At 44.0% G+C, this 26526-nt stretch overlaps 1 protein-coding gene across 1 annotated transcript; it reads left to right on the top strand.

Annotated features, from left to right (window-relative positions):
* The first annotated feature begins 2357 nt into the window (after window positions 1–2357).
* clic5a (chloride intracellular channel 5a) lies at window positions 2358–25396 on the top strand. Its single transcript, XM_077238704.1, has 6 exons — window positions 2358–2701; window positions 8532–8641; window positions 22481–22606; window positions 22691–22797; window positions 23021–23199; window positions 24092–25396. Exons 1-6 carry the CDS (start codon window positions 2651–2653, stop codon window positions 24254–24256), a joined length of 738 nt encoding a protein of 245 aa, XP_077094819.1. The 5' UTR covers window positions 2358–2650; the 3' UTR covers window positions 24257–25396.
* Window positions 25397–26526: the final 1130 nt, after the last annotated feature.

Below are 26526 nucleotides of genomic sequence, written 5' to 3'. Positions count from 1 at the left end.
AAGTAAAAACAGTAATATTGTGAAATATTATTACGGTTTAAAAGAACTGTTTTTTACAAGAACTTATGCCTGTGATGCAAAGCTGAAGTTTCATTCCAATATGATGCTCAAGAAACATTTCTTATTATTATCAATGTTGAAAACAGCATATGTTTGTGGGAACTATTTTTTTTTTTTTTTAGGATTACTTGATGAATAGAAGAGAAATTTAGGACCCACTTTATATTAAGTGGCTTTAAGTACTATGTACTTACATTGAAACTAATAATTTGATACAGTGGACTTATTGTGTACACATATTTTTACATTGTACTTATATTTCAAAAAATACCTGCATGTAATTACAGCTGCAATTAATGTATGTAATTACATTTGTAATTACACTGTTGACCCTTCCCTTACATCTTAAACCAACCCATACCACCACACCAGCCCCTAACCTTACCAGTATCACACCTCAATAGCAGCAAAAGTGTTTTACAATTCAACATGAAGACAAAAAGTACATTCTACATGTTTTTAAATATGCGTACATAATACTTAAAGCCACTTAATATATAGTGGGATCGAAATTTATTTGAAATACCAATCTTTTGTAACATTATAAATGTCTTTACTTTCAATACTTTACTTTTAATCAATTGAATGCAACAAAACTATTAATTTCTTTTAAAAAAATTACTGACCCCAAATTTTGTAATGTGCATAGACCATCAGACTCAAACTGTGAAAGAATGGTTGTGAGGGAGCATGGAGAATTATTTTCACACATTGTTCCCAAACATAACATGATAGAAACAAAATAACCACTGCAATGACTATCCAATCATAGACTCTTAAGCATTTAAATCCAAACAGCAACTTTTTTTATTTCTGGCCAGGCAGTGTATGTAGTGTGTAATAGTGTGTATATATAATCTTGTTAGAATTGTATAATCTGCATAGTCTAATATGATGTAGGCTACCACAAATACTTATCTGGTTAGTTGGTGTTGAATACAGAGCAACAGTTTAGTGTGTGACTGTTACTGTAGAGTCCTGAGGTCAGTAATCATGTGTAAATGAGTGTTCATGGAGGTTACAGCTCTATATTTAGAGAGAACTTACTGGAATGTTTTACCCATAACCCAGCCACACTGAAAACCATCCGTTAAGAACCGCCAGTTGATTATGAGCATTACTGGGCTCTGAGAGACGGTAACTGACCCCTTCAAAATTATTAGGACACTTTTATACCACAGTTAAAAATGTAAGAATGCCATTGCAGTGTATTTCACATAAACACCAGCTGATTCAAAGACATTGAAAAAAAAAATTGTGTGGAGAAAACATTTTGTATGACTTAAAAGTACTGGGTTTTCCCACAGAATTGGGCTACTTTGCTAAGGGTTGATTTTTACCCCCACGAGTTAAAGGTTTGACATTCCATAAATGATATTTCACTAAAATGCTTGTATTGAAATATTTTATATTCTACCAGTGATAAAACTGTGAAATTTTGTGAAGGAGGGCCGCTGGGAGGGCTGATCACTACTTGGCTATTTAGTGGTTTTCAATGCGCATAATAGTCACTGTAAAATATGTATTTTAGGAATTGGAGAGGCATATTTTGAGTTTTGATATTTGCGATAAGGCGATTGGTCTACTTTTGGGATATTTTGGATCGGCCATTGGGCTAGTTTTGTTACACAGACCTGGCAACCCTAACCAGAGGTCCCTAAAATTAACATTACAATTTAAAAATGTATTCATGGAGCCACACTGAGATCCACATTTCTCTGGAATTGAACAGGGTCATAAAAATGCAGAATCCAAAAGAAAATCTAAAAAGGTACTTCTTGAGTTACAGGCATACAAACTTTGTTTTTTAACTGTCTCCATGCATACACAATGTAACAAGGATTGCTAAAGTCAACAGATTTTACCAACAAACCTACCAATCTCTGTGAATCATTACTCTGTGAATAAAGTAGTGATGCTGCCATCTTTCTAAATTCATTTTCTTCCAACTGTAATTTGGTTCCAAATGACAAATGAAAATAGGCCTATATTTTGACCCCTCTACACAATAGTTTATTACCAAGTCAATATTCATCCATGGCATTTAATATATTGTCTTTTAATCTCTATTTATATTTGTCTTTCATCAGAAAAAAACTCAACAAAATCAAACATTTTAAAAGTTTCTGAAATGTGGTTGATTTGACAGAATGACCCTTGAGTCATTCCTAAGCCCTGTTTGGATTTTCACACCAGTGCTGCGAGAGGTCAGTATTTCTTGACTCAGGTTGTGAAAGGAAGGTGTGAAATATGATTCATCATATTTCTATAAAGGACCCGAGCTACAGTGAGTTGGAGACCAGATGATGGTGTAGGTGACACTGAACTCCTCCCTTTTGCTCCTGCGCCGCGTGGAGGCTATTTTTGTCCCTCCTGTGACCGCGTCTCTCACTGACAGCTGACCACAGGGGCCAAATCAAAACAACGACAGCACAGCCACCAACCTATACAGCGCTGAGACCATCACAACACCCTGCTGGACACATACTGTACAAGACTCTTTGCTGAAAGCAAACTCACATCTAAGGAAAAGGAGGTTTCATATTCACCATTCTCTTTCAGCCTCTGAATCTGAGTGAGCTTAAGCGATATGACCTCAAATGAGGAGGACAAAGATCCTGATATTGAGCTTTTTGTGAAGGTAAGCATGAAGATAACCTTTAATGAGCTCTTTTACTGTGTTTTGTGCACTTAATCAATAGTCAGATGTCAGGAATCAATGGCAGCGTTACCTTTGAAAACCAGTTGTAAGCAATCTGACAAGTTTCTTGGCAACGGTTGAGGTTAAGATGGGCGTTTGGCTCAAAAGGGGACAGGTAACATTTCAAAGCAGAAACTCTGGGCTCTTCTTGAATTATTTCGTTCTTTCTATCAACACCTCATGCTCTAATTCCTCTGAAGGGCTGAAGGGAACTTCTGCTGCTTACTGTGGTTTGTTTTGCATTACGTTTTGCAGATGTGGTGACATTTAGAGAACATCTGAAATTGCTGAAAGAGTGAAAATAATTAAAATGTTGAGAAAGACATTATTAAAAGCATTTATAAATCAAAGAACCATCATAAACGCATAAGGTCAGATACTGTATTTATTCCATGTGGCGTCTTATTGCATGAGTCAAAGTTATAAATAGAGCGAATAGTGACAGAAAAACTTTGACTGGCATGTGTTTACTGCTTGATAGGGTTGCTGAATATTGTCCTTATTTGTGATGTTTGCCAAGTTGCTTATTTGCTTAGTGAATTAACAAAAATATTACTGATCACAGAGATTTAGAAGTGCTTTTTTAAACTGAGCCAGTAGGTAACCACCTAGAACATTCTTTTAACCACATATAGCAACATGCAAAAAAGCACTCTAAACACCATAGCAACACATAGAAATGCCCTGGTAACCAGCTTTAACTACTGACACTTTAAAATGTTAACAGAAGAGCCGTTCCTAAAAGAACCCTTTTTTCTAAGTGTAGAGAACATTTTAATAATCTAAAGAACCAATTTCATTATAATGAACCTTTTGTGTAATGGAAATGTTCTATGGATGTTAACGGTCCTTCATGGAACTAAAATGTCAATAAAGAACCTTCATTTTTAAGAGGACAAGGGCCACTCAGAAATCCAATATCTTCTTTTAATATTAATATTTAATATCAATTATATTTAGTCCTTCCACTGAAGATCCTTTATCCCATGGGAAGGTATAAATTTGGGTGGATTGAGTATTGGCAGATTAAAAAAAACTTCCCAGTCACATACAGTAAATGTCTCCGTGTGTGAGCATAACCACAGGTGTAACATCAGCAATAAGTTGGACATTCGATCTGAGCCAATCAAGCGTTGAACGTTTAACTCAGACGGGTGTTTGAAGACTAACCTCTTTGCATTTTATCCTAGCAAGTGATAAACAGATTAATTTAGGTGGCTAGGACGCTGTCTAACCCAGTTCTGTTGACAGGTACAGTATGACCCAAAACCCCTTTGCTGTGGGCTAATGGGGCAGGTAATGGAATTTCCATGTATAATTCAGCTCGAGCACCGATCTGATATCCGGCTCAGGTTACTGGCCCAGTTTAAGGACGCTATTGGATAGCTTGATCTTCTAATTTCAGATATGGAAAATTGGCACCGAATGCCATTGGTTCTTTGTATTGTGTACTATTGTTTTGAAGATTACAAATCATGTATTGAATGGTGAATGACTTTCAGGGGTTTAATAATCTCACATTTGCCCTATTATTTAAGGATAAATTGAATTTTCCAGTTCAATATATTCTTCCATATTTTTGTGACTTGAAAATATCCATTATTAACTCCATTCTTCCTTTGATTTCTGTTACAAGAAACTGGAACCTTCCAAAAATGTGCATTTGGAGGGGCATTCTGCACTTTTCTTAGTGAAGATTCGGTAATGCTTTAGATTACAGCCTGGAAAGTACTGCGTAATTAAAGTGATTTTAAAGCATATCTTTCGTTAATTATAGTGTTCCTATAAAGTACTTGCATGTAAGTATAAGGGAACAATATGTAATAGTTTGAGGAATAAAGGGGTAACAAACAGGAGAATTAAAAAAATAATTTATACTGTAAGTAAGTAAAGAATACAAGGTACATATATATGCATTTAAACACTAATTTTTTTTTAACAAAAGTGCACTGAAAACTAAAATTATTGCAACTTTTACTTAAATATTGGGGAAAGATACTCTTGTTACATGTAGTGGTACTTGTTACCCACTTGTTCCATGTAGGTACAGGGTAAGTACAATAAAACCACATACACAATCTAATCTCACAATCACAATCAATGACTCGGAAACCTTTATTTGAAAAAAAAAGTATTGTTACCCCTTTATTCCCCAAACTTTACATATTGTTCCCTTATACTTACATGCAAGAACTTTATAGACTATACCAGAAGTTACACTGTAAATTTGTCTTAATTACGCAGTACTTTAATACTGTAATGTAAAGCGTTACAGAAGATTCTTCTAAAGGCACACCTTCTCTCCTTGTAAGTGATTGCTGAAATCTCACTAGGTTATTGGTCCAGATAGCCTTGTTCTATAGTATCACTTATATTGTGCTACATTTGTGCTACAAATTGCTACCGAAACAAATATAAAAAAGTATCAAGTTGAGTTGTTTGCTCAAAAAGCTTCCCCCTCTCACTGTCCCTCAAATGTATACCAAGATTTGGATTCTTCTAGAAAAACAGTTCTAGAAAGTTCCAGAAAGTTCTAAACAGTTCTAGAAAGTGCTACATATAAGCAGTAACGTTTGTTATTGTTATGGGACAGTGACTCAAGACAAAAGGTATTAATCGATGAACAGGTTTATTTAAATAAATGACGGTGAGTACCAGTGGTTGATGATAATGGAGAATGTCTTTAGTGAATGACGATGGATATACCGAATGTTATTGTTCTCATACAGGTAATGAATGAGATTATGGATGCCGTGGTGAGAGATCGCTGGAACGTGCAGAGTGGAACGGAGAGAGGTAAGTTGAGGGATGAAGACCGGAACGAGGAAGATGAAGGAGACGTAGGAAACACAGGAAGGTAGACAATGACGCTTGACATCGGGAAGCAGGTAAGGGAAACTGGGAAGTGAGTTCATACTCAAAAACGAGACCAGACAAAGGGACTATGAGTGGAGAAGAAAACCTCTACTGCGCGAGAATGCTTTTATGCTGACTGTGCTGATGAACAAATAACGTGCAGATGCGGGTGATTGGAAAGTGCATGCAGGTGAGGGCCAGGAAGGATGATGGGAAATGTAGGGAGGAGGAGGAGATTAGCTGGTGACCATGACAGTACTCCCCCCTCCTAGTAGATGCGTCCTTGCGCCGTAGATGGTGCAACCAGAAAGGGGAGGGGGGGGGGGGCATCCTGGAGTCTTAATCTGGAGGGTATGCCGACTCCAGGACGGAGCAGAGGCTGTGCAGGTGACCAGGAAGGAGCAGGCAGTTCGGGCGGCCGTGACGGAGACGACCCTTCAGACGGCAGTGGCGGAGACGACCCTTCGGGTGGCCACGGTGGACAGGACCCTTCGGGTGGCCGTGGCGGAGACAAGCCTTCAGGTGGCCATGGTGGAGATGACCCTTCGGGTGGCCACGGTGGAGAGAACCCTTTGGGTGGCCGTGGTGGAGACGATCCTTCAGATGACCATGGTGGAGATGACAATTCGGGTGCCCACGGTGGAGATGACCCTTCGGGTGGCCATGGCGGAGATGACCCTTCGGGTGGCCACGGTGGAGAAAACCCTTCGGGTGGCCGTGGTGGAGACGACCCTTCAGATGGCCATGGTGGAGATGACCCTTCGGGTGGCCACGGTGGAGAGGACCCTTCAGGTGGCCACGGTGGAGAGAACCCTTCGGGTGGCTGTGGTGGAGACGACCCTTCAGATGGCCATGGCGGAGATGACCCTTCGGGTGGCCATGGCAGAGTTGACCCTTCGGGTGGCCACGGTGGAGAGAACCCTTTGGGTGGCCGTGGTGGAGATGACCCTTCAGATGAACATGGTGGAGATGACCCTTCGGGGGGCCACGGTGGAGAGGACCCTTTGGATGGCCGTAGCAGAGACGACCCTTCAGATGGCCATGGTGGAGATGACCCTTCGGGTGGCCGTGGCGAAGAAGACCCTTCAGGCGGCCATGGTGGAGATGACCCTCCAGGTGGCCATGGCGGAGAGGACCCTTCGGATGGCCATGGCGGAGAGGACCCTTTGGATGGCCACGGCGGAGAGGACCCTTCGGGTGGCCGTGGTGGAGGCGACCCTTCAGGCGGCCATGGCGGAGATGACCCTTCGGGTGGCCACGGCGGAGAGGACCCTTTGGGTGGCCGTGGTGGATACGACCTTTCAGTTGGCCACGGTGGAGATGACCCTTCGGGTGGCCACGGCGGAGAGGACCCTTCGGGTGGCCATGGTGGAGAGGACCCTTCGGGTGGTGGAGACGACCCTTCAGGCGGCCACAGTGGAGACGTATAGAAGCTTAGGCTCTGCAGGACCGACGTGAAGAAGCTCAGGCTCGGCAGGGCTGACGTGGAGCGCAGGCTTCGGCAGGTCTGACGTGAAGCTCGGGCTCGGCAGGGCTGACGTGGAGAGAATCAGGAATTGCGGCCATCCTGGGATATGGCCCTGGAATGGTGGTCTCGGCGGAACGAGACCCTGGAAGGGCGGTCTTGGCGGAACGAGACCCTGGAAGTGTGGTCTCGGTGGAACGAGACCCCGGAAGGATGGTCTCGGCGGGACGAAACACTGGAAGGGTGGTGGTCTCGATGGGATGAGACATTGGACACAGTGTGGAGACAGGAACAGAAGGGAGATCTGGGACTACTTTGACGGTGAAGGCCGATCCACTCACCCACAGGATGTTGTCGAGGTATTCCCTCAAGGAACACGTGGTGGCAGAAGCTGGAAATTGCCTAAAGAGTGGATCGTCCAGACCTATCCAGAAGTAGTGTTTGAGGGCTCCCTCCTTCCAGGACACCTGGTGCGCGAGGTGGAGGAATTCCTCGATGTAGGTTCCGATCGGGTGTTGATTCTGGGTGAGGTTGTGGAGTAGGTCGGTGGGATCTTGAGGGTAGAGGAGGATGCCCATAGTGCTGCTGTGTTGGTCTGGTCTTCTGTTATGGGACAGAGACTCAAGATAAAAGGTATTAATCGATGAACAGGTTTATTGAAATCAATGACGGTGAGTACCAGTGGTTGATGATAATGGAGAATGTTTTTGGTGAATGACGATGGATACATCGAAGGTTATTGTTCTCTTACAGGTGATGAATGAGATTATGGCAGCCATGGTGAGAGATTGCTGGAACGTGCAGAGTGGAACGGAGAGAGGTAAGTTGAGGGATGAAGACCGGAACCAGGAAGATGAAGGAGACGTAGGAAACACTGGAAGGTAGACGATAACGCTTGACATCGGGAAGCAGATAAGGGAAACCGGGAAGTGAGTTCATACTCAAAAAAGAGATCAGACAATGGGAATGAGAGTGGAGAGTGCTTTTATGCTGATGCTCAAATGACGTGTAGGTGTGGGTGATTGGGAAGTGCATGCAGGTGAGGGCCAGGAAGGATGATGGGGAATGTTGTGAGGAGGAGGAGATTAGCTGGTGACCGTGACAGTTATATGGTTGTTCCAATTTTTATCTGTGGTGACCTTTTTTAAACTTAGAGGAATTAGGTCCTTTTTCATTAAAGGAAATATTTTATTTAAAAAATAATAAAAAACTTATAACCCTAATATATACATCTAAAATTTATATTTTAGACACATTTTTAATACATAAATCATTGCAAGAATTTTTATATTGCTGATTTGCAAAAAAACTTTTTTTCTTTCAAAAATGTATCCTGCCTGGAAAAATACTGGTACAGTACTATGTGTACAGTACTATATGTACTTTGTTATGTACATATATCTTACTGTATATGATGTGAATGTATTGAGTCTGGTTTGTGTTCCTCAGGCTGGCAGTGATGGTGAAAGTATCGGAAACTGTCCTTTCTCTCAAAGGCTTTTCATGATCCTGTGGCTAAAGGGAGTCGTGTTTAACGTCACCACTGTCGATCTGAAAAGGTAATGAAATATCAATTGTTTTTTAAAATATTTTTTTTTAGTGCTGGGCAATAAAAAAGATTTTTCAATTATTTCAATTAAAATGCGGTCGATTCGATATCTATCCTCAAAAGCCTCGAATAGATATTTTTTCTGTATTTAATTGCGCAAACACTGAACATAATATGTCAGATTAATGTGAATCTTATTACTAGCCTTCTCCACAAGATGTCATCCTCTTATTTACTTTGTGCGATGTTACAATGGGGAGTCTGTTATTCATTCAGTGCTTAACATGACAGTTGCAGGTGCGCCTTTCAGTGTGACAGACGTTTCAGACAGATGGAACCGTCACTGTCCCGATTAGGCCAGTGCTGCATGATCACGAAAGATTATCATTTGCACCATGTTTTAAGCCTTACCAATCTGAACAATGCACCCAGAAAGCAGCTTCCTTCTCAGACAGCGTGAAAATACCTATTGAGTTGTCTTTCTCGTCTTCTTGCACTTGAACAGACAAATTCATACAAAATGATATCAAAATGCCATCTTGGCGAGTGTTCTTCTAGTAAACATAGTCTGTTATGTCCTTAGTAATGTTAACAGTTGAGAAAGACAACTTTTGTGGACAGTATCAGTATTAGGGGTGTAAATCGGACAGTTCATCATGATACGATATGATATCGATTCTCTCAGCCGATGATGCGATATTTGCCAATACCTGGAAAATTTCGATTCAGGGCATCCGTTGATTTATCTATATTTAGATATTATGTGCCAAGTTTACACAACCAGTTACATTTTTATTAACTCACAAATGCAACCAAATTATAAAACATTAACTTTTTATTAAACTCTTTGAAAATTGCACACCCTCTCCCAATTAGGACATTAACAACAGAAGAGTCCATTTGCAAAAAAAAAATAGCTCTGTTCTTGTTCATTTTCATATTTCATATTTTTGTGCATTCCAAGCAATATCAATCAAACAGCAGCTGGGTTGTTTTAAATAAGTAATAATAACTTTTAAAAAATACAAGTAACTCACAAAATTAAAGTTAATTGAAAGTATGGTTTTTTATATATTAAAAGTTTTTTTGTTTTTTTTTGCAAAAGCAGATAACGACTCGGTTACTGACGTAACCTCGGTTCCCTGAGAGGAGGGAACGAGTATTGCGTAAGTAGCTTACGCTATGGGAAAACTCCTTTTCTCGAGAATATTGAAGTCTTTATGTAAAACGCATTGCAGCTGCACAGCTGACAGCAATGAACGAAGGCAGCTCGGTCATTGGCTGTGCTGCGGCAACTTGCTCGAACCAATGACGGGCCGACTCTGAATGCGCGACCAATGAGCGCGCTTCGCGCCCGCGCGCGTCAGAGCCCGCCAAGATGGGCGTGGCCAAGAGCTATATATTGGGCGCCCCGTCATGAGAGTTCTTTAGGTTAAAACGACTGAAGAGAACTAACCAAGCACAAGCACGGCAGCTTACGCAATACTCGTTCCCTCCTCTCAGGGAACCGAGGTTACGTTAGTAACCGAGTCGTTCCCTTTCGAGAGGTCTCTCCTATTGCGTAAGTAGCTTACGCTATGGGAACACCATGCAAAACGCCGTGCGTGCTGAACTTCGCCTTATGATAGCCAGAGGCAGGTGCCTGAGCTAAAAAAGCAAAGTTATCATCCAACTAGCCGGCAGAGGCGAGCTTTATATGTGGGAAAGAATACAGAGCGGCTAGAAGGCGCTCAGTGTGACACAAGCACATACATAATCTAGATACGAACTCGTAGTTCAACTAGCATCATGCTGATAGTACATTGGAATGCAGTGTCGGGACCTGTAGGTTGTAGAACCTGATAAATGTGGACGGTGAGGCCCAGCCTGCCGCCGCACAAATGTGACCAGTCACGGAAACTAGGGACACAAGTCGGTTCTGGGGCATTTTGAGTTATTCATAGATTCTGAGAGTGTAATATCCAAGCTTTCCAACGATGTGTAACATGTGGAAATCTGATAATATTTGGAGAAGTTGTGGCCATTTTAAAGTAGGCACTTAAAAAAGCTCAAAGAGGAGAAAACGAGCTAAAGATTGTGCAGTTCTCACCTGTCTCTGCTGCTGGGGGTGACAATAGGGCTCATTTACATCTCATTTAGATAAGCCATACCCCCTGTAAAGCTCCTCCATGTGCTTTACAGCTTTTTTTACACTTCGAATGAGTGCACTTCTGCCGCACTAGGCGAAAAACAATTGTGCTGCCCCTCTATTTGCAACGTACCAGCAACAACACACAAAGACCAATAATGCCATATAGCCTGCATATAACGCGAAACCAGCAACAACACATAAAGACCAATATGCCATATACATATAACGCAAAACCAGCAACAACACACAAAGACCAATATGCCATATAGCCTGCATATAACGCAAAACCAGCAACAACACACAAAGGCCAATATGCCATATACATACAGTATAACGCAAAACCAGCAACAACACACAAAGACCAATATGCCATATACATATAACGCAAAACCAACAACAACAAACAAAGACCAATAAGCCATAGGCCTACATATAGCGCAAATAGTACGCAACGCTCGTGTGCCCAAAATGTCAACAATATTAAAGTTTATGTAGGAGGCAAATGCCTGCTGGCATTTTTCTTTAAGCAGTCATTTCTGCAATTTTCCAAATAATCACATTTCACCTCCTCAAATTACTGTTGCAAATCTCTTTACACCACTTTCTTATGTGCGTATACACACACAAATGAAATGTCCGCAAGCACATTATATCATCAGCAGGTTCAGCATCTTAAATAACGACTAAAGAGCAAATGAAGCTTAACTTACATTTCAGAAACACGCACGGCAGGCCTTCATCGCAGCAGCAAAGGTCTTAACTGCATCCTCTATTTCGATTCTCCGTCACATATGAAACAGCCAGCCACCGCTGTCAGCGAGCCGAGCCGCGGTATTGAAGCACTGAGGGCGAGCGCGCTGCGCCCATACCTCCGGTTCCGTTACCCGAGCCCACGAAGTGCGGCGAAAACATTTTCGGTGTAACTGCCAGACGGTTCATCTCGTCTGCGACAATCTTTGCGGCATCCATCTTCATTGAATTTTGATATCAGAGAGAGCTGGCCAGAGCACAGCATAATAAGTAGCCATGTGGTTGACTTGGAGGGCGGGGGCAAAAGCGCCGGGTTATTCAGTATGGAAATACACACAGACAATGACACGCCACGCCCCTACTGCATACTAGAATCTCCGAAAACAAGCCGATTTCAACCTCAAAATGTAAGCTTTTAAATATACCAATACTGCTATCTCAAACATGGAGAGGCTTCTTCGTGATTTCAATTAACAGATTCTCCAAAAAATTGAAAATCACCAATTTTGAAAAAAAACTCTTCTTTCTCATTTTGCTCGAAAGTTGTGCTGCCGACTTGTGTCCCTGGTTTCTGTGACGGGTCACAAATATCCTCGATCGGTATCCCGCTCGACCATGCCCAGGAAGAAGCCACACTCCTGGTGGAGTGTGCTTTGGCTCCCCAGGGGCATTGAAGTCCCTTAGCTTCATAAGCCAGCGCTATAGCTTCAACTATCCAGTGAGAGATTCTCTGCTTTGAAACGGCGGAACCTTTCGTACGGCCGCCAAAGCATACAAACAGTTGTTCTGTCTGTCTGAATAGGGCAGAACGCTACAAATGCACTCTGAGAGCCCTAACGGGGCAGAGTAAATTAGCGTCGTGTTCGTCTGCTGGGGACGATAGCGCAGTTAGGGAGATAACCTGTGCTCTGAAGGGAGTGGTGAGCACTTTAGGAATATACCCATGTTTCGGTCTAAGGACGACCCTGCAGTCGTTAGGTCCGAATTCTAGGCAGGCAGCGCTTGTCGAAAGCGCGTGCAGGTCGCCCACTCTCTTGACCGAGGCGAGTGCCAGCAAGAGCGCAGTCTTGAGCGAGAGCTGTTTAAGGTGCACGGTTCGGAGTGGTTCGAACGGAGGCCCTTTAAGAGCGTCTAGGACAGTAGCTAGGTCCCAGATCGGCACTGAGGGGGGGCGTGAAGGGTTCATCCTCCTAGCGCCCCTTAGGAAACGAATAATTAGGTCGTTCCTTCCCAATGGACGTTCCATTACAGGGTCGTGTGATGCTGTGATGGCCGCCACATATACTTTGAGCGTGGAGGGGGCGCGGCCCGCCTCCAGAAGCCCTTGTAGAAAAGCGAGTACGTTCGTAATCTCGCATGTTTCAGGGTTCAGGCCCTTGGCATTACACCAGACACTGAACACTTTCCATTTCTGGGCATATAAGCGTCTTGTGGAGGGCGCCAGCGCCTCAGCGATGGTTTTTAGTGCTCCGCTCGTGAGGTTCCTGGGAACCCGTTGAGGGGCCATGCATGAAGGGCCCACAGATCGGGGCGGGGATGAAATATCATCCCGTTGGCCTGACTGAGGAGGTCTGGCCTCAGTGGAATCGGCCGTGGTGCAGATTGCATTTGCATCAGATCTGGAAACCATGTTTGGTTCTTCCAGAGTGGGGCTATCAGCAGCACTGCGTTTTTCTCCTCTCTGACCCGACTGATGACCTGCGGTAGCATCGCGATCGGGGGAAAGGCATATAAGGGACGGCTCGGCCAGCTCTGGGCGAGCGCATCCATGCTTTTCGTGAAGAAAAGAGGGCAGTGCGCGTTCTCCTTGGAGGCGAAGAGGTCGATCTCCGCTTTGCCAAAGGTTTTCCATAACCAGTGAATCGTCCGCGGGTTGAGAGCCCATTCTCCTGGGAGAATTTTGTCTCTGGATAGCATGTCCGCCCCCTGGTTCAGGGCACCTGGCACATGCGCTGCTCTCAGCGAGCGCAAGTTGTGCTGGGACCATAAAATGAGTCTCCTGGCCATTGAATGCATGGAGCTCGACCTGAGTCCACCCTGGCGATTTATGTACGATACTACCGTCATGTTGTCCGTTCGGACCAAGACGTGTTCGTTTCTCAGCTGTGCGTCAGGGCTTTTATACAGCCGTGGTTCGCTCTGATTAAAAGGTGGCCCGAACGCCACGCGTGAGTAGGGACGCGGCTCTTGAGCCAGCGTTGGAGAGGGCGCATATGCAACAATCCTAGCTGGAGTACGGCCGATGCTGAGGCCATGAGACCGAGCATCCTCTGAAACCGCTTGACGGGGGCGAGCGTGCCCGCCCTGAATGATGTTGCAAGGCGCCGGATGGTGAGCGCGCGCTCTGATGAGAGACGCGCTGTCATTTGCATCGAGTCTAGAACTATTCCCAGGAAAGAAATCCTCTGGCTTGGAGATAGTATGCTTTTTGCAAAATTGATTCTTAGACCCAGGCATTCTAAATGGCTGATAATCCAAGATCTGTGTGTTATTAACTGACTCTCTGATTGTGCTAGAATCAGCCAATCGTCGAGATAATTCAGTATTCGCACTCCCCTTCGCCTTAGGGGGGAAAGTGCTGCATCCATACATTTCGTGAATGTACGGGGAGCCAGGGACAGGCCGAACGGAAGTACTGTGTACTGGTACGACTGTCCCTCGAAAGCGAATCTCAGAAACGGCCTGTGATGAGGCGCTATTGGAATGTGAAAGTAAGCATCTTTCAGATCCACTGAGAGAAACCAATCTCCTGGGCGTACTTGCGCGAGGATATGCTTGGTTGTTAACATTCTGAACGAGCGAATCATTAGTGCTTTGTTCAGGTGTCTGAGATCTAGGATGGGGCGGAGACCGCCATCCTTTTTCGGGACGAGAAAATAGCGGCTGTAAAAACCTGCCTCGCTCAGAGAGGGGGGAACAGTTTCCACAGCGCCCTTTTCTATTAGTTTGCGCACCTCGGTGCGTAGAACATGTGAGCACTCTTTTCTCACTTTCGTCTCGACCACAGTCGTAAAACGTGGTGGTCTGCGAGCGAACTGGAGCGAGTATCCGTGCTTTACTATATTCAATACCCATTTCGGCATATCTGGAATATTTTCCCATGCCGCTGCGTGTACAGATATGGGCTGAATACAGGCTAGGGGCGGGCCGCTGTGACGCAGGGACCCGGCCAGCGAATCGCCTGAGCTCATAGCTCTCAGAGGCGCGGGCGCGCGCTGAGCAGCTGAGTGAATGGGCGCGTGTGTGATTACAGCAGCGCGCGCTGTGTCTGTAAAACTCGCAGCCTGGGCTGGGGTTGTGTTTGACACTGTAAGGACAGTGTTTATAAGTGGGGGTGCATAAACAGTGGTAGGCACACGCGTCACTTTTATAATGTTTCCCGCTTTTACTGGGGATGAATTTATAACTGTGTGAACAGTGCTTGTGTGTAGTGGTGCGTACATGACCGTAGGCACGTGATCTACATTCATGGGGTGCGCAGCTTGAGCTGGGAATGAATTTGGCACTGTTTTGACAGTATCTGGGAATGCACACTTTGTGGACATGTGAACCCTTAGTGACACAGGCAGAAAAAGACTCTTTTTGTGTTTTCTGTGCGTCGCCGTAAAAACGGCATTTGTTTGCAGGTGAGCGAGCTCTGTTACTGGCCCATTGACTGCTGTATGAACATATCCAGCGGCCTGTAAGGGCACTGGGTAATGCTTGAGCTTTTGCAGAGAGAGTGGTCCGGCTTTTGCGAGACACGCACTCTCTCTTTTCATTCTTGTGGCTAGGACGGCTTTCGAGGCTCGGGGTTCAGCACAATCTTGGGCCGAGGACCCCGTCGCTCAGAAGGCGGCTTGCGGTTATGAGAGCGCGAGCGGCGTCGAGCGTCAGCCTGAGGCGCGGGCTGAGAGGCGGTGGGGGCTGTTCTAGCCTGCTGCGGCTGCGGCGGCCTCTGTCTGCTCTGCGATGAGCTGGAGCGCTTGGGCAGGAAATGCCGCATAGCTTGTGAAGCATTCTGGGCCTCAGTGAAGCGTTCGGCGAAACCCTTAACCGCCGGTCCAAACAGCCCGCTGGTGGAGATAGGCGCGTCGAGAAATGGCGCCTTATCCGCGTCCTTCATCTCAGTCAGAGTCAACCACAGATGGCGCTCGAGAACAGTCAAATTAGCCATGGCACGGCCGATAGACTGGGCGGTGGCCTTCGTGGCTCGCAGGGCTATGTCAGTCGCGCTGCGTAGGTCCTTAAAGGCTTCGGGTTCGGGGCCAGACTCGTCCATAGAGCGGAGAAGCTTGGCTTGGAACACTTGAAGTACCGCCATAGAGTGAAGCGCTGATGCAGCTTGGCCGGCGGCGGCGTAGGCGCGACCGGCGAGAGCTGAAGTAGTGCGGCAGGGCTTCGAGGGGTGGGAAGCTTTGGCTTTCCATCCGGTGGTGGAGGGCGGGCAGAGATGATTGGCCACGGCCTCCTCGAGGGGCGGTGTTCCCTCGTAGCCTCTTTCCTTCGCGCCGTCCACAGAGGAGAGCGAGGAAGAAAAAGAAGGCTTTAGGCGCGCAGAGTGGGGGGCTTTCCACGACTTGGTGAGTTCGTCGTGAACTTCCGGGAAGAAGGGAGAAGGCCTTTGCCGAGGGGCCTGCTGGCGCCCCTGCAGAAACCACTCATCCAGTCGGCTCCGGGTTGGTTCTTCGGGAGAAGACCAATCGGGCCCGAGGTCTTCCACGGCCTTAGAGAGAACGTGGATAATCTTGCTATCCATGGTGGAGCCCCCGCTCGCGCTAGCTAGCGTCGACGGGGCGGGGTCGAGAGTGGAGCCCGGCCAGTCGTCCGATGCAGCGTCGATTGACAAGCTGTCATCCATTCCCCCGTCGTCCTCGGACGCGCCGAAAGTCACAAGGCCCACCGCTCTGCTAGAGGGGTGTGGGTCCGGCTGGGTGAACTGAACCGGCGGTGGGGAAGGCAAGAGCGGCGGTGAAGCACGCGGAGACTGGCTCGGCGTGACGTCACTGAGCTCAGGTTCAGGAAGCCTCTGTGAGCGGCGCTTTTTCTTAGTGCGCGGCTCGAACAGAGGGATGGCGGCGATGGGCTCGCTCACGGCGAAAGCGGCGAGGCGAGCCCGCAGTGCGGAGAGACCCAGGTCGTCACATTCGGGGCATCCGCCCTTGGTCAAAGCAGCTTCTGCGTGGTCCCGGCCCAGGCAGCGAGCGCAGATGATGTGACGATCCCCGTCCGGGAGAAGGTCTCTGCACGACGCGCAGGAAGGCATTTGAAACAACGCCTTGGAAAATTTGCTCTTTTACAAGTGTCGCAGAGCTAACAGATGTAAATACTTGTGTGAGCAGTACGCCGGATGGCTCAGTAGGATCGCGTTAGAAGGCGGCTGAAGGTGCCGACGTCCTCGTAGCAAATCCCGTTGGTATGCTTTTCGACGGCGAAGCTTCAATAATCCGGAGGATCCAGCGAAGAAGGTGTTCGCTGAAGGAGATTAAATCTAAAGAACTCTCATGACGGGGCGCCCAATATATAGCTCTTGGCCACGCCCATCTTGGCGGGCTCTGACGCGCGCGGGCGCGAAGCGCGCTCATTGGTCGCGCATTCAGAGTCGCCCCGTCATTGGTTCGAGCAAGTTGCCGCAGCACAGCCAATGACCGAGCTGCCTTCGTTCATTGCTGTCAGCTGTGCAGCTGCAATGCGTTTTACATAAAGACTTCAATATTCTCGAGAAAAGAAGTTTTCCCATAGCGTAAGCTACTTACGCAATAGGAGAGACCTCTCGAAAGGGAACTCCACCAGTAATTTTTTGGCAAAAGCAGATAACTCCACATTTCATGTTTCAGAGTTAAACAAAACCAAGTAATTGCTATGATATATAATAAAACACTCAGTTAATCTTTGTAACGTTAATCTCCTCAGATGACATAGACGCCTAAAAAACTTTGTTGTTGTGATTAACGTACACGCAATACAGAGAGCTTTTGCCTCACTACTAACGTGCTACCTTAGCAAGGTTGCATGAAAAAGTTTCAGCTTTTAGATATCACGGGTCCAAGTTCGTTGAAATGATCCATCCTCGATCACTTTTAGTCAAAGAAACTCCTCTCAGCTAGCGCGTTTTTTCGAAGTGACCAGCAGCCTTGTTACCTGACCTGAATATTGCGCGCTGATTCGCTAAAACGGACTTATCGATATGTGTTCACAAACACCAAGGGTGCTTGTCGGTTTCTGCTGTAACCATGAACTCGAGATGCCTTGACAGTGAACAATACTGGCTTTTGTGACAAAACGTGTTTAGGGTTCAGTCAATCTTGTCAGGCGTTTATTTTAGATGAGGAGATTAACGTTACAAAGACACACCGGCAGACAGTATGGTGGTGAGTAAACAATAATGCGCGCTTTGGCAGAAATGCGTAGACGGACGTTACGTGAGGATGTGGAGTGTGTCAAAAGAAAGGTACCTAATATCGATATTTTACGCGTAGCATCGATGCATCGTATCATTAGAAGTTGACACCCCCAATCAGTATATTGGATCCGTGCATTAATCTCAAAGTGACAATAACCTTATATTCCTGCTGCCATCTGTGTTTTTAAAGTTGATCAAACAACAAAAGAAAAAATGACTCACTGCTCTTGACTGAATAACTTTTGTAACTTTAAAAAGGATTAATCTATATTTAATTTATAAAGAATATGCAGCGTTATCTAAGATTTGATTACTTTATAAAATTTCTGTAGGCCTACCTGAAAACTACTGTTAGATCTAGTAAAACCTGAAAAGAACTGTTTCTCAATTCAGTTCAATAAATAATTTTCCCCACCATAATTTTTTTTTTCATTATTATTGTACTGCCCCCCACACTTTTAAAACAATGTTACACCACTGTATCTAACTAATATAAATTTGAAATATTATTGAATTGAATTCAATAATATTGAATTGAACTGAATTGAGAAAGGAATTGAGATCTTGCAAATTGGATTCTACTCAAATCGGGACATCTGTATCAATACCCAGCCCTAGGGTTGCTGTTAATTTATTAAATATATACACTGAACAAAACTATAAACGCAACACTTTTGTTTTTGCCCCCATTTTTCATGAGCTGAACTGAAAGATCTAAGACTTTTTTCTATGTACACAAAAGGCCCATTTCTCTCAAATATTGTTCACAAATCTGTCTAAATCTGTGTTAGTGAGCACTTTTCCTTTGCCGAGATAATCCATCCATATCAAGCATATCAGGCATATCAAGATGAGGCCCATCATCTAATTGAGAATTCCAGAAGTACAAGTCACTAATTGATTCTTAAAGTCGAGACTGGGATGGGCAGTCTACTGATCAAGGAGTTCAAACAGTCCAAGAATCCAAAAGGAACAACTGGGCACATGACAAGAGACACAAAAGAGAAAGCTCAATGAGAAAAAAAGAAACTCATGAGCAGGATAGAGTGAACTGATTGCAGAGCGCGTTCAGCTGAGAACGGCGCCACATACAGAAAGAAAACAAAAACAAAGAGTAGTGCCAGAGAAAAGGGACTGATCAAACCCGAGTCCTGACAGTTCCCACCTCCTAGGGACGCCACCAGGCGCACCCCTGGTCGGAGGAGAATGATGGTGATAAAATTCTGTGATGAGCGAGCGGTTCAGAATGTCTCGAGCTAGGACCCATCATCTCTCTTTTGGGCTGTATTCCTCACAATCTACTAGATACTGGAAGCCCCGTCCACGGCATCTGGAATCGAGGATCCGCCTGACAATGAAAAAACATTGTCTTTACACAAGAAACATGAAAGACAGGGTGGACACGACGGAGAGGGTGGGGCATCTGAAGCTGCACTGTCACTGGACTCATGACCTTAAAGATGGAGTATGGCCCAATGAACCTGGGTGGCAGCTTAAGCGCTTGGTGGAAAGCCACACCTTCTGCCCACAGATATACCTGAGTGCTACAGTTTCAGCAGCGGTCGGCAGCTCTTTTAGTAGCCCCTTGGACTGGACCAACGCCTCCCTGGTCCTCCTCCAGGTATGACACAGTGCTGGATAAATCCCTGGATCAAGGGGACGGCAGCCTCTGCACCCTGGGAAGGAAACAGAGGAAGTTGATAACTGAGACAACACATGAATGGGGGAAACCCAGTCGAGGACACCGGCAAGGAGTTATGGGCATACTTAGCCCAAGTAAGCTGCTGACTCCAGGTAGAGAGGTTTTGGGTGGCCAGACATCTGCTTGAGATCCTGGTTTGCACGTTTGGTCTGGCCATTTGTCTGTGGATAGAATGCTGAGGACAGACTGGCGTAGGCACCCAGCTGCTGACAGAAGTCCCTCCAAAAGTGTGACACGAACTGGGCCCCCCGTCAGACACCACATTCTCTGGAAGGCAGTGAATCCGAAAGACGTGATCGGCGACCACCCGGGCTGTCTCCCTAGCCGAGGGGAGTTTGGGAAAGGGAATTAAGTGGACCGTTTAGGAAAAGTATTGCTGCTGGATGGATGGAGACTAGTAACAATATCCAGGGCAATATGTGACCGGGGCCGGAAGGAATGGGAAGGTAGCAGCAGACCAACGGTAGGTTGATGGGAAGACTTGTTTTGAGCACAAACTTTACAAGCACCCACAAACCGATGGATGTCCTCAGTCATGGCCTGCAACCAAAAACGTTGACGGATGGCTACCAGCGACCTCCTCACACCAGGGTGGCACATTAGTTTGGAGTAGTGACCCCACTGCAAAACGGCAGTGCGGACCATCTCAGGCACAAAAAAACAGACCCGCTGGACACCCCTCAGGCACCTTGACTCTGGCTAGGGCTCACCTGACCCAGCCCTCGACACCCCAGTCAATGGCCCCCAACACTCGCCCTGAAGGCAGAATAGTATCAAGTAGTATGTGGAAGAGCCACATCATCAGCAGTGTTGCCAGAATTGGGCTAGTTATAAGTTAAGTAGCCGACTAAAAAGATTTCCCGCAGGTTGATTTCCACCCCTGTAAGTACGATTTCAGATCCCTCCAGCCAGTGACATCACTCCTCCAAAACCTGACGCACCACCAGCAGCTCTCTGTTGCTGATGACGTAATTGTGTTCTGTGGGAGAGCGACGTGTGAATAATAAGCACACGGATGCAACTTATTATCATAAGGGGATTTTTTAGAAAGAACTGCTCTGCCACCCAACTCTGATGCGTCCACCTCCACCACGGACAGCCTACTGGAAAGAATTTAAGCGTTTTACGAGAGCCAGGCACCGGCCAGTCAGAGACAGCTTTTACTGTTGCAGCGTCCAATCCCCTCCACTGAGATGATGGACCCCAAGTATGGAACCAACTGAGGTACAAAGGTACAGTTCTCAACCTTCACAAACAACTGGTTCTCTAACAGCTGCTGTAGCACTCGCCTGATATGTTTGATGTGCACCTTAAATAAGCGAGAAAAAATTAAGATGTCAGCCAGGTACACAAAGACGAATTTATTGATCATGTCTCTCAGTATGTAATTGACGAGTGCTTGGAAGACGGCCGGGCCCGGGGCATTGGACAGGCTAAATATTGGTAGAACCAAATATTCAAAATGCCCCGTAGGGGTACTGAAAGCTGTTTTCCACTCGTCCCCCTCCCTCAAACGAAACAAGATTCTAAGCATTGTGTAAGTTCAATTTCGTGAAGAACCTTGCGCCCTGCCGGACCTCGAAGGCTGTAGACATAAGAGGCGGGGGGTACCTGTTCTTAATGCCCGTTCAGGAGCAGACAAGGAGAAAAGGTGTCCGTGAGGAGGAGAGGTGCCAGGAAGGAGGTAAATAGCACAGTCATACGGCCGATGATGAGGAAGAGAGGCAGCTCAAGACCCACTGAAGACCGCTCCGCAGAGCAGAGATTCATCTGACATGCTCAATAAAATTTTTTATTAATTAAGCTAAAATAGCTAGCGAAGAGCCGTAGAGCTCAGGGCTGGGCTAAACCCAATAGAAGAGAGAATAGATCACAGGCCATGCAATAGTCAAAAACCAGATAATCAGTCTGTAAAGCGTCTGGTCCAACGGGAAAGCAAGGAGGAGAATCAGGCAGGTGAGAAGTCAAAACCCAGGCAAATAACGAGCAAGTGATTGTGTCCATATTTTAAAACTTTATACTCTGCGTCTAAATATTGCTCCTTTCATCCTTTCCTCACTCCACAGATTTAATATGTCTTATACCTTCCTTTCTGCTCTTTCTTTTCTTCCTTCCATCTCTGACTTTAATTTCCTGACTACACACTCATTTCTGTTTATAAAAAATAAATTATACTAACTATAAAATAACCAGTGAATGTCAATTTATTTGATGAATTTTAGTATAAGTACTGAAGGTTGAAGGTCACCCACTTTACCCGAATCACACTGCCCCACTTTATCTAACACATTCAGCCAAAGAGGGCCAGCATTATGTAAACTAAACACCTTTCAAGAATTTTTTTTTTATTCTTTCCATTTCATTCCTTGTTAACTGTAGCAACAAACAAAAACAGAAACTGTCACAGTAATATTTGATTACATTTAGTGAGCAACCATGTAAGTTAGAAATGAAAATCTTATGTCAAAGGGTTTTCTGTTTCACCTTGGCCACACCCAAGTGGCATATTGTATCAACCAAAACTATTTTATCATTTAAAGAAGTAGTGTCTCTTTAATGAAAGACCATTGTTGTGCTCTGTATGTGTAAACCTATTGAGCACAGTACAATGTCTTGAATTTAGTTATTTTAGCTTATTTTAAATCATTATAAGTCATCTTGAGACCCCCTTGGAAGTTTGTTGAGGCACCCTTGTGGGCCCTTGGCGAGAACCTTTGCTTTACATGTTTGTCACACCAAAATATCATGTTTTAATGAGAAATGAATTAACATTGCGAAGAAAACTGCTTTTTTAATTGACATTGACATGCAGAAATGACATTCTCTTCTACATTATGTAATTATCAAAATCAGAAAAATCTAAAGTTTTTCATTATTCTTCAAGGAAACCAGCTGATCTTCATAATCTCGCTCCTGGAACTCCCCCGCCATTCCTTACCTTCAATGGAGAGGTGCGAACAGACATCAACAAAATCGAGGAATACTTGGAAGAGATGCTAGCACCTCCTAAGTAGGTTGACAGGATGCTGATAGATGGATTGATTGTTTATGTAATGTGAACAGTATTGTTATTTTTGTTCTTTCTCTTCCAAAGGTATCCAAAACTGGTTGCAAAGAACAAGGAGTCAAATATAGCAGGAAATGACATCTTTGCAAAGTTTTCAGCCTACATCAAGAACACAAAGCCAGAAGCCAACGCAAGTGAGTTTAATGTCTGCTCTGTAACTTATTAGACAGGATGAAGGAATATCTACAGCTCTTTATGCATGCTCTGCTGTCAGCGGAAAAATATATACCCACATGTTATCCAAAGCTCATTCACATTCCGCTAGGCCTTTACAGGGATTGTCTTGACTTAAAGTCACTATATTTCTTCAGATAAAAACATTCAGCTCAAGCACATATCAAACTTCTGTCTGTGTAGGTCTGGAGAAGGCGCTACTGAAAGCTCTGAAGAAACTGGACAACTTCCTTAACTCCCCTCTCCCGGATGAGATTGATGCCGATGGTACAGGGGAGAAGTTCTCCAACCGAAAGTACTTGGACGGCAATGAATTAACGCTCTCAGACTGCAACCTCCTCCCTAAACTGCACATAGTGAAGGTGATGTACCGCTGGGAGATCTGGTGTAATTGATCACTTAGTGCAAGATAAAATACTGGTGATAACCGAAATGTTACTAGGAGTGCCTTTTTATTGAACTGAATCCTATTTTTTGAAAGTTAAAAGTCTTTTGAACATTCCCAAAACTATTGCCAGGAATAAAGGATACAGTGGGGCAAGTTGTCACACCTCGTATACTGTATGGGGTAAGTTGTCACAATGGGATCCTGTTAATTTATTAACACTGATTTGAGAAGAATACCCTTTCTGAAATATGAAATACTGTCTAAATTAAAAAAAGTCATCTTCCACACTGTATTTTTTACTTGTTTTTCAATAAAATATCTAAAGATTCTTGAATCAAGATAGAAGCAAAATAAAGTTGTTTTCTATCTGCCAATGAAGTAAGAAAAAAAAACTTAATTCAAAGGGAAAACAATTTTATTTTTCTGATACCATTGACAGACATTGTTTTCTTGTTATAAGCATAAACTCACTTAAATTTCATACTTTCTCAGAAAACAAGACTTAATATCTTAAGTTATTTTGCACCACAAGTACATGTATCTTGATTTAAGAATATTTAGATATTTGTATTGTAAAACAAGTCAAAAGTAATGAGTAGAACATTTTTATTAATATATTTTTTGCAGTGCACATCATATCTACATATACAATTATATTTAATGGATAAATTAAAACAATTCATGAAACAAAGCAACATGCAAAGATATACAGCAATTGATGATTTCCATAAAATTACAACATACAACTTAAGCACACGTGACAACTTGCCCAAATAAAATAATTTTAGGATGATTTTTTTGGGAATATAAACTAGCAGTGTCAGTTGATTGGTTTCATCATTATATTTCTTCCCACACTCATGCAGGTGGTTTCTAAGAAATTCCGCAACTTTGAGATTCCATCAGAGTTGAGTGGAATTTGGAGGTACCTGCAAAATGCCTATGCACGTGATGAATTCACCAACACCTGTGCGGCAGACAAAGAGATTGAACTGGCCTATCAGGACGTGGCCAAGCGGCCAGGAAAATGAACACGCACCAAGCAATGACTCTAATAATCATATGAAAAACTGGTGAAAGAGAAAATGATTTTCCTTCAGCAGTTCTTGAGCAGAATTTGCCATATTGGCTCAATCCTGTGATATTTTAAACTGTTACTTGCCCTTGTCATGCTTGTGAGTACTTCCAATGCTATCTCACGGCCAATTCTTACAAATTCGTACGAACGAGGTCGTATGAATTCGTACGAATTAGCCACCTCGTCGTAATACGTATGAATTGCCTTGAGATTGGGTTGGTACTTCCAATACTATTGCCATTATGTTTACTGACTGTAAGCGACATAAACTGCTCTATTAGTGTCGCTATCTATGTCTAGAAAAAACACTGTGCCACTGTTTCTACAACTTTGCAGGGTTGGATGGTGATTCTATTAATTTAAAGTCAAATTCTTGCTATAAAGCCCTTTGCGTTTTTGTGTTGCATAAATTATTTTTGCTAGCTTTTGAAACAGTAGCCTGCTATAAATGTGTGCTTTATCTGAGATCACTATATGTAACCTTAGTATTTATCATTAAGTCAAGTCAAGTCACCTTTTTTTTTGTGGCCAGGTAGTGTACAGACACTGACACAAAATGACATAATATTTAAGATTAATCTGTTTCTGTTATCAAATTAAAGCCATCACACAAAATAGGCACATGTTTAGGTGTCAGGTATCTCTAGCCCTGCCTGGAATTTTCTGAACTCTCTTATAAGAAATATATATATATATTTTTATTAAGCTTGTGATGCCTCTTTTGTTTGGTCACACGTGTTATACTGCAAGATGAATATTTCAAGGTGAAAAAACCCAGACATTTGACTTGTCCCTTAGCTACGATGGAATTCAAATAAGAAAATAGCTTCTATTTTCAATACAAAAATGTGAATCATGTGATCTGTAAAGTTAACCGTACTCATCCTTGTAGCTGCGGAACTGCTTTTCTAGTTGGATTTTTACGTTTAATGAAGCTCCTGTCCTTGTATCCTACCCCTTTTTGTGAGACAGTTACCGCGTCGAGGAAATACAGCTTAGTAAATCATATTACACGTGCATTTTTAATAGTTGTGTAGCTCTCCGTTCAAAACCATTTTTGTGCATTGCCCCATAAACTTTAATTGTAAGAAAACGTGATTTTTGTTTTATCTGAGTTAGTCACCATTTATCTTCAATGGCATGGATATGTTACATGTTCTGTAGAGTTTATTTTGTTTTGAACCAGCCTAAACCCTGTTGTTCTGTCAAGATGACTGTCTTGATGTGTTTTGGCCACTTGTCAGGCTGGGCGATCATATAGCTAAACCAGCCGAACACCAGCCTTGCCAGGTTAAAAGTAAATCACATTAAAACAGGTTAAGTTGATTTAAGGTTTTTGTGGTTGCTGTTGGGTTTTTTCCCCCAGCAAGATAAAGATTAATATTAATTAATATTCATTTACACACCTTACCTTGAATAACTCTGCAGTTGGTAACATATTCATATGGCATAAATAACTTGGCGTGGTTACAACCGAACATCTGCTGAGATCCAACAACTGGATACAATATGAGACGGTTAAGATAATATTTAATGAAAACCAAATGGTCACCATCTATCAAACTATCAAATATGTGTGAAAAAAGCTGTCATTCCATCTGATTTCCAGCACATGCGATGTCTGTATGTCAGGTTTAGCTGACAGCAGTATAATATTGCTTCAGTATTAAACAAGCATTGGAGATCAGATTGGAACACATGCCGAAACAGGAGAGGTTTTTCTCTAGTAGCCCAGGGCCGCTCGGCCTCATGGGTTTTAATTACCCTACGTCCTGTTGAGAAAGCCCTTTCACCATCTTCGAGCCGTCCAACACATTTCTTTCACTGCAAATTTAAACCATCTGCATTTATGTCTGCAGTCTTTATTTGGGCAGTGGGGCAAAGGAACGGTCAAACATGCGCTTTGCTCCTTCCTTGATTGCTTCATTAAATTTTGCGCCTATCTGGATGAAATATCCTGCAGTCATGAAGGCTGGGTTGACTCGTTCACATCCCAAGCATCAACGTACCAAACACCCAATCATCTGTCTTCAGATGGAAATCCTTCTCCAAAACACTTTTATTTCCCCAAAAAAACAGTATTCTCTGTGAGGAAAACAACATATGTGTCAAAATCTGTGTTTTCCCAAATTTATTTGCAGTTTATTAGACTTGCATTGGCTTATTTTTAATTAGTCACTTCGTTCAACTTGATTGATGAGATTGCATTAAATCGGGTATCCT

This window comes from Siphateles boraxobius, unplaced genomic scaffold, assembly GCF_051911475.1.
Source record: "Siphateles boraxobius isolate OS27281-9 unplaced genomic scaffold, OSU_SipBor_1 22, whole genome shotgun sequence".
NCBI classification, from domain to species: domain Eukaryota; kingdom Metazoa; phylum Chordata; class Actinopteri; order Cypriniformes; family Leuciscidae; genus Siphateles; species Siphateles boraxobius.
Note: the sequence above shows the minus strand (reverse complement) of the source record. Positions and strands in the feature narration are given on the sequence as shown.

Coding starts and splice junctions, on each gene's coding strand:
- clic5a (XM_077238704.1), top strand. CDS start 2,651: ATGACCTCAAATGAGGAGGACAAAGATCCTGATATTGAGCTTTTTGTG. Junction 22,607..22,690: donor GAGATGCTAGCACCTCCTAA/GTAGGTTGACAG, acceptor TCTCTTCCAAAG/GTATCCAAAACTGGTTGCAA. Junction 23,200..24,091: donor CTAAACTGCACATAGTGAAG/GTGATGTACCGC, acceptor ACACTCATGCAG/GTGGTTTCTAAGAAATTCCG.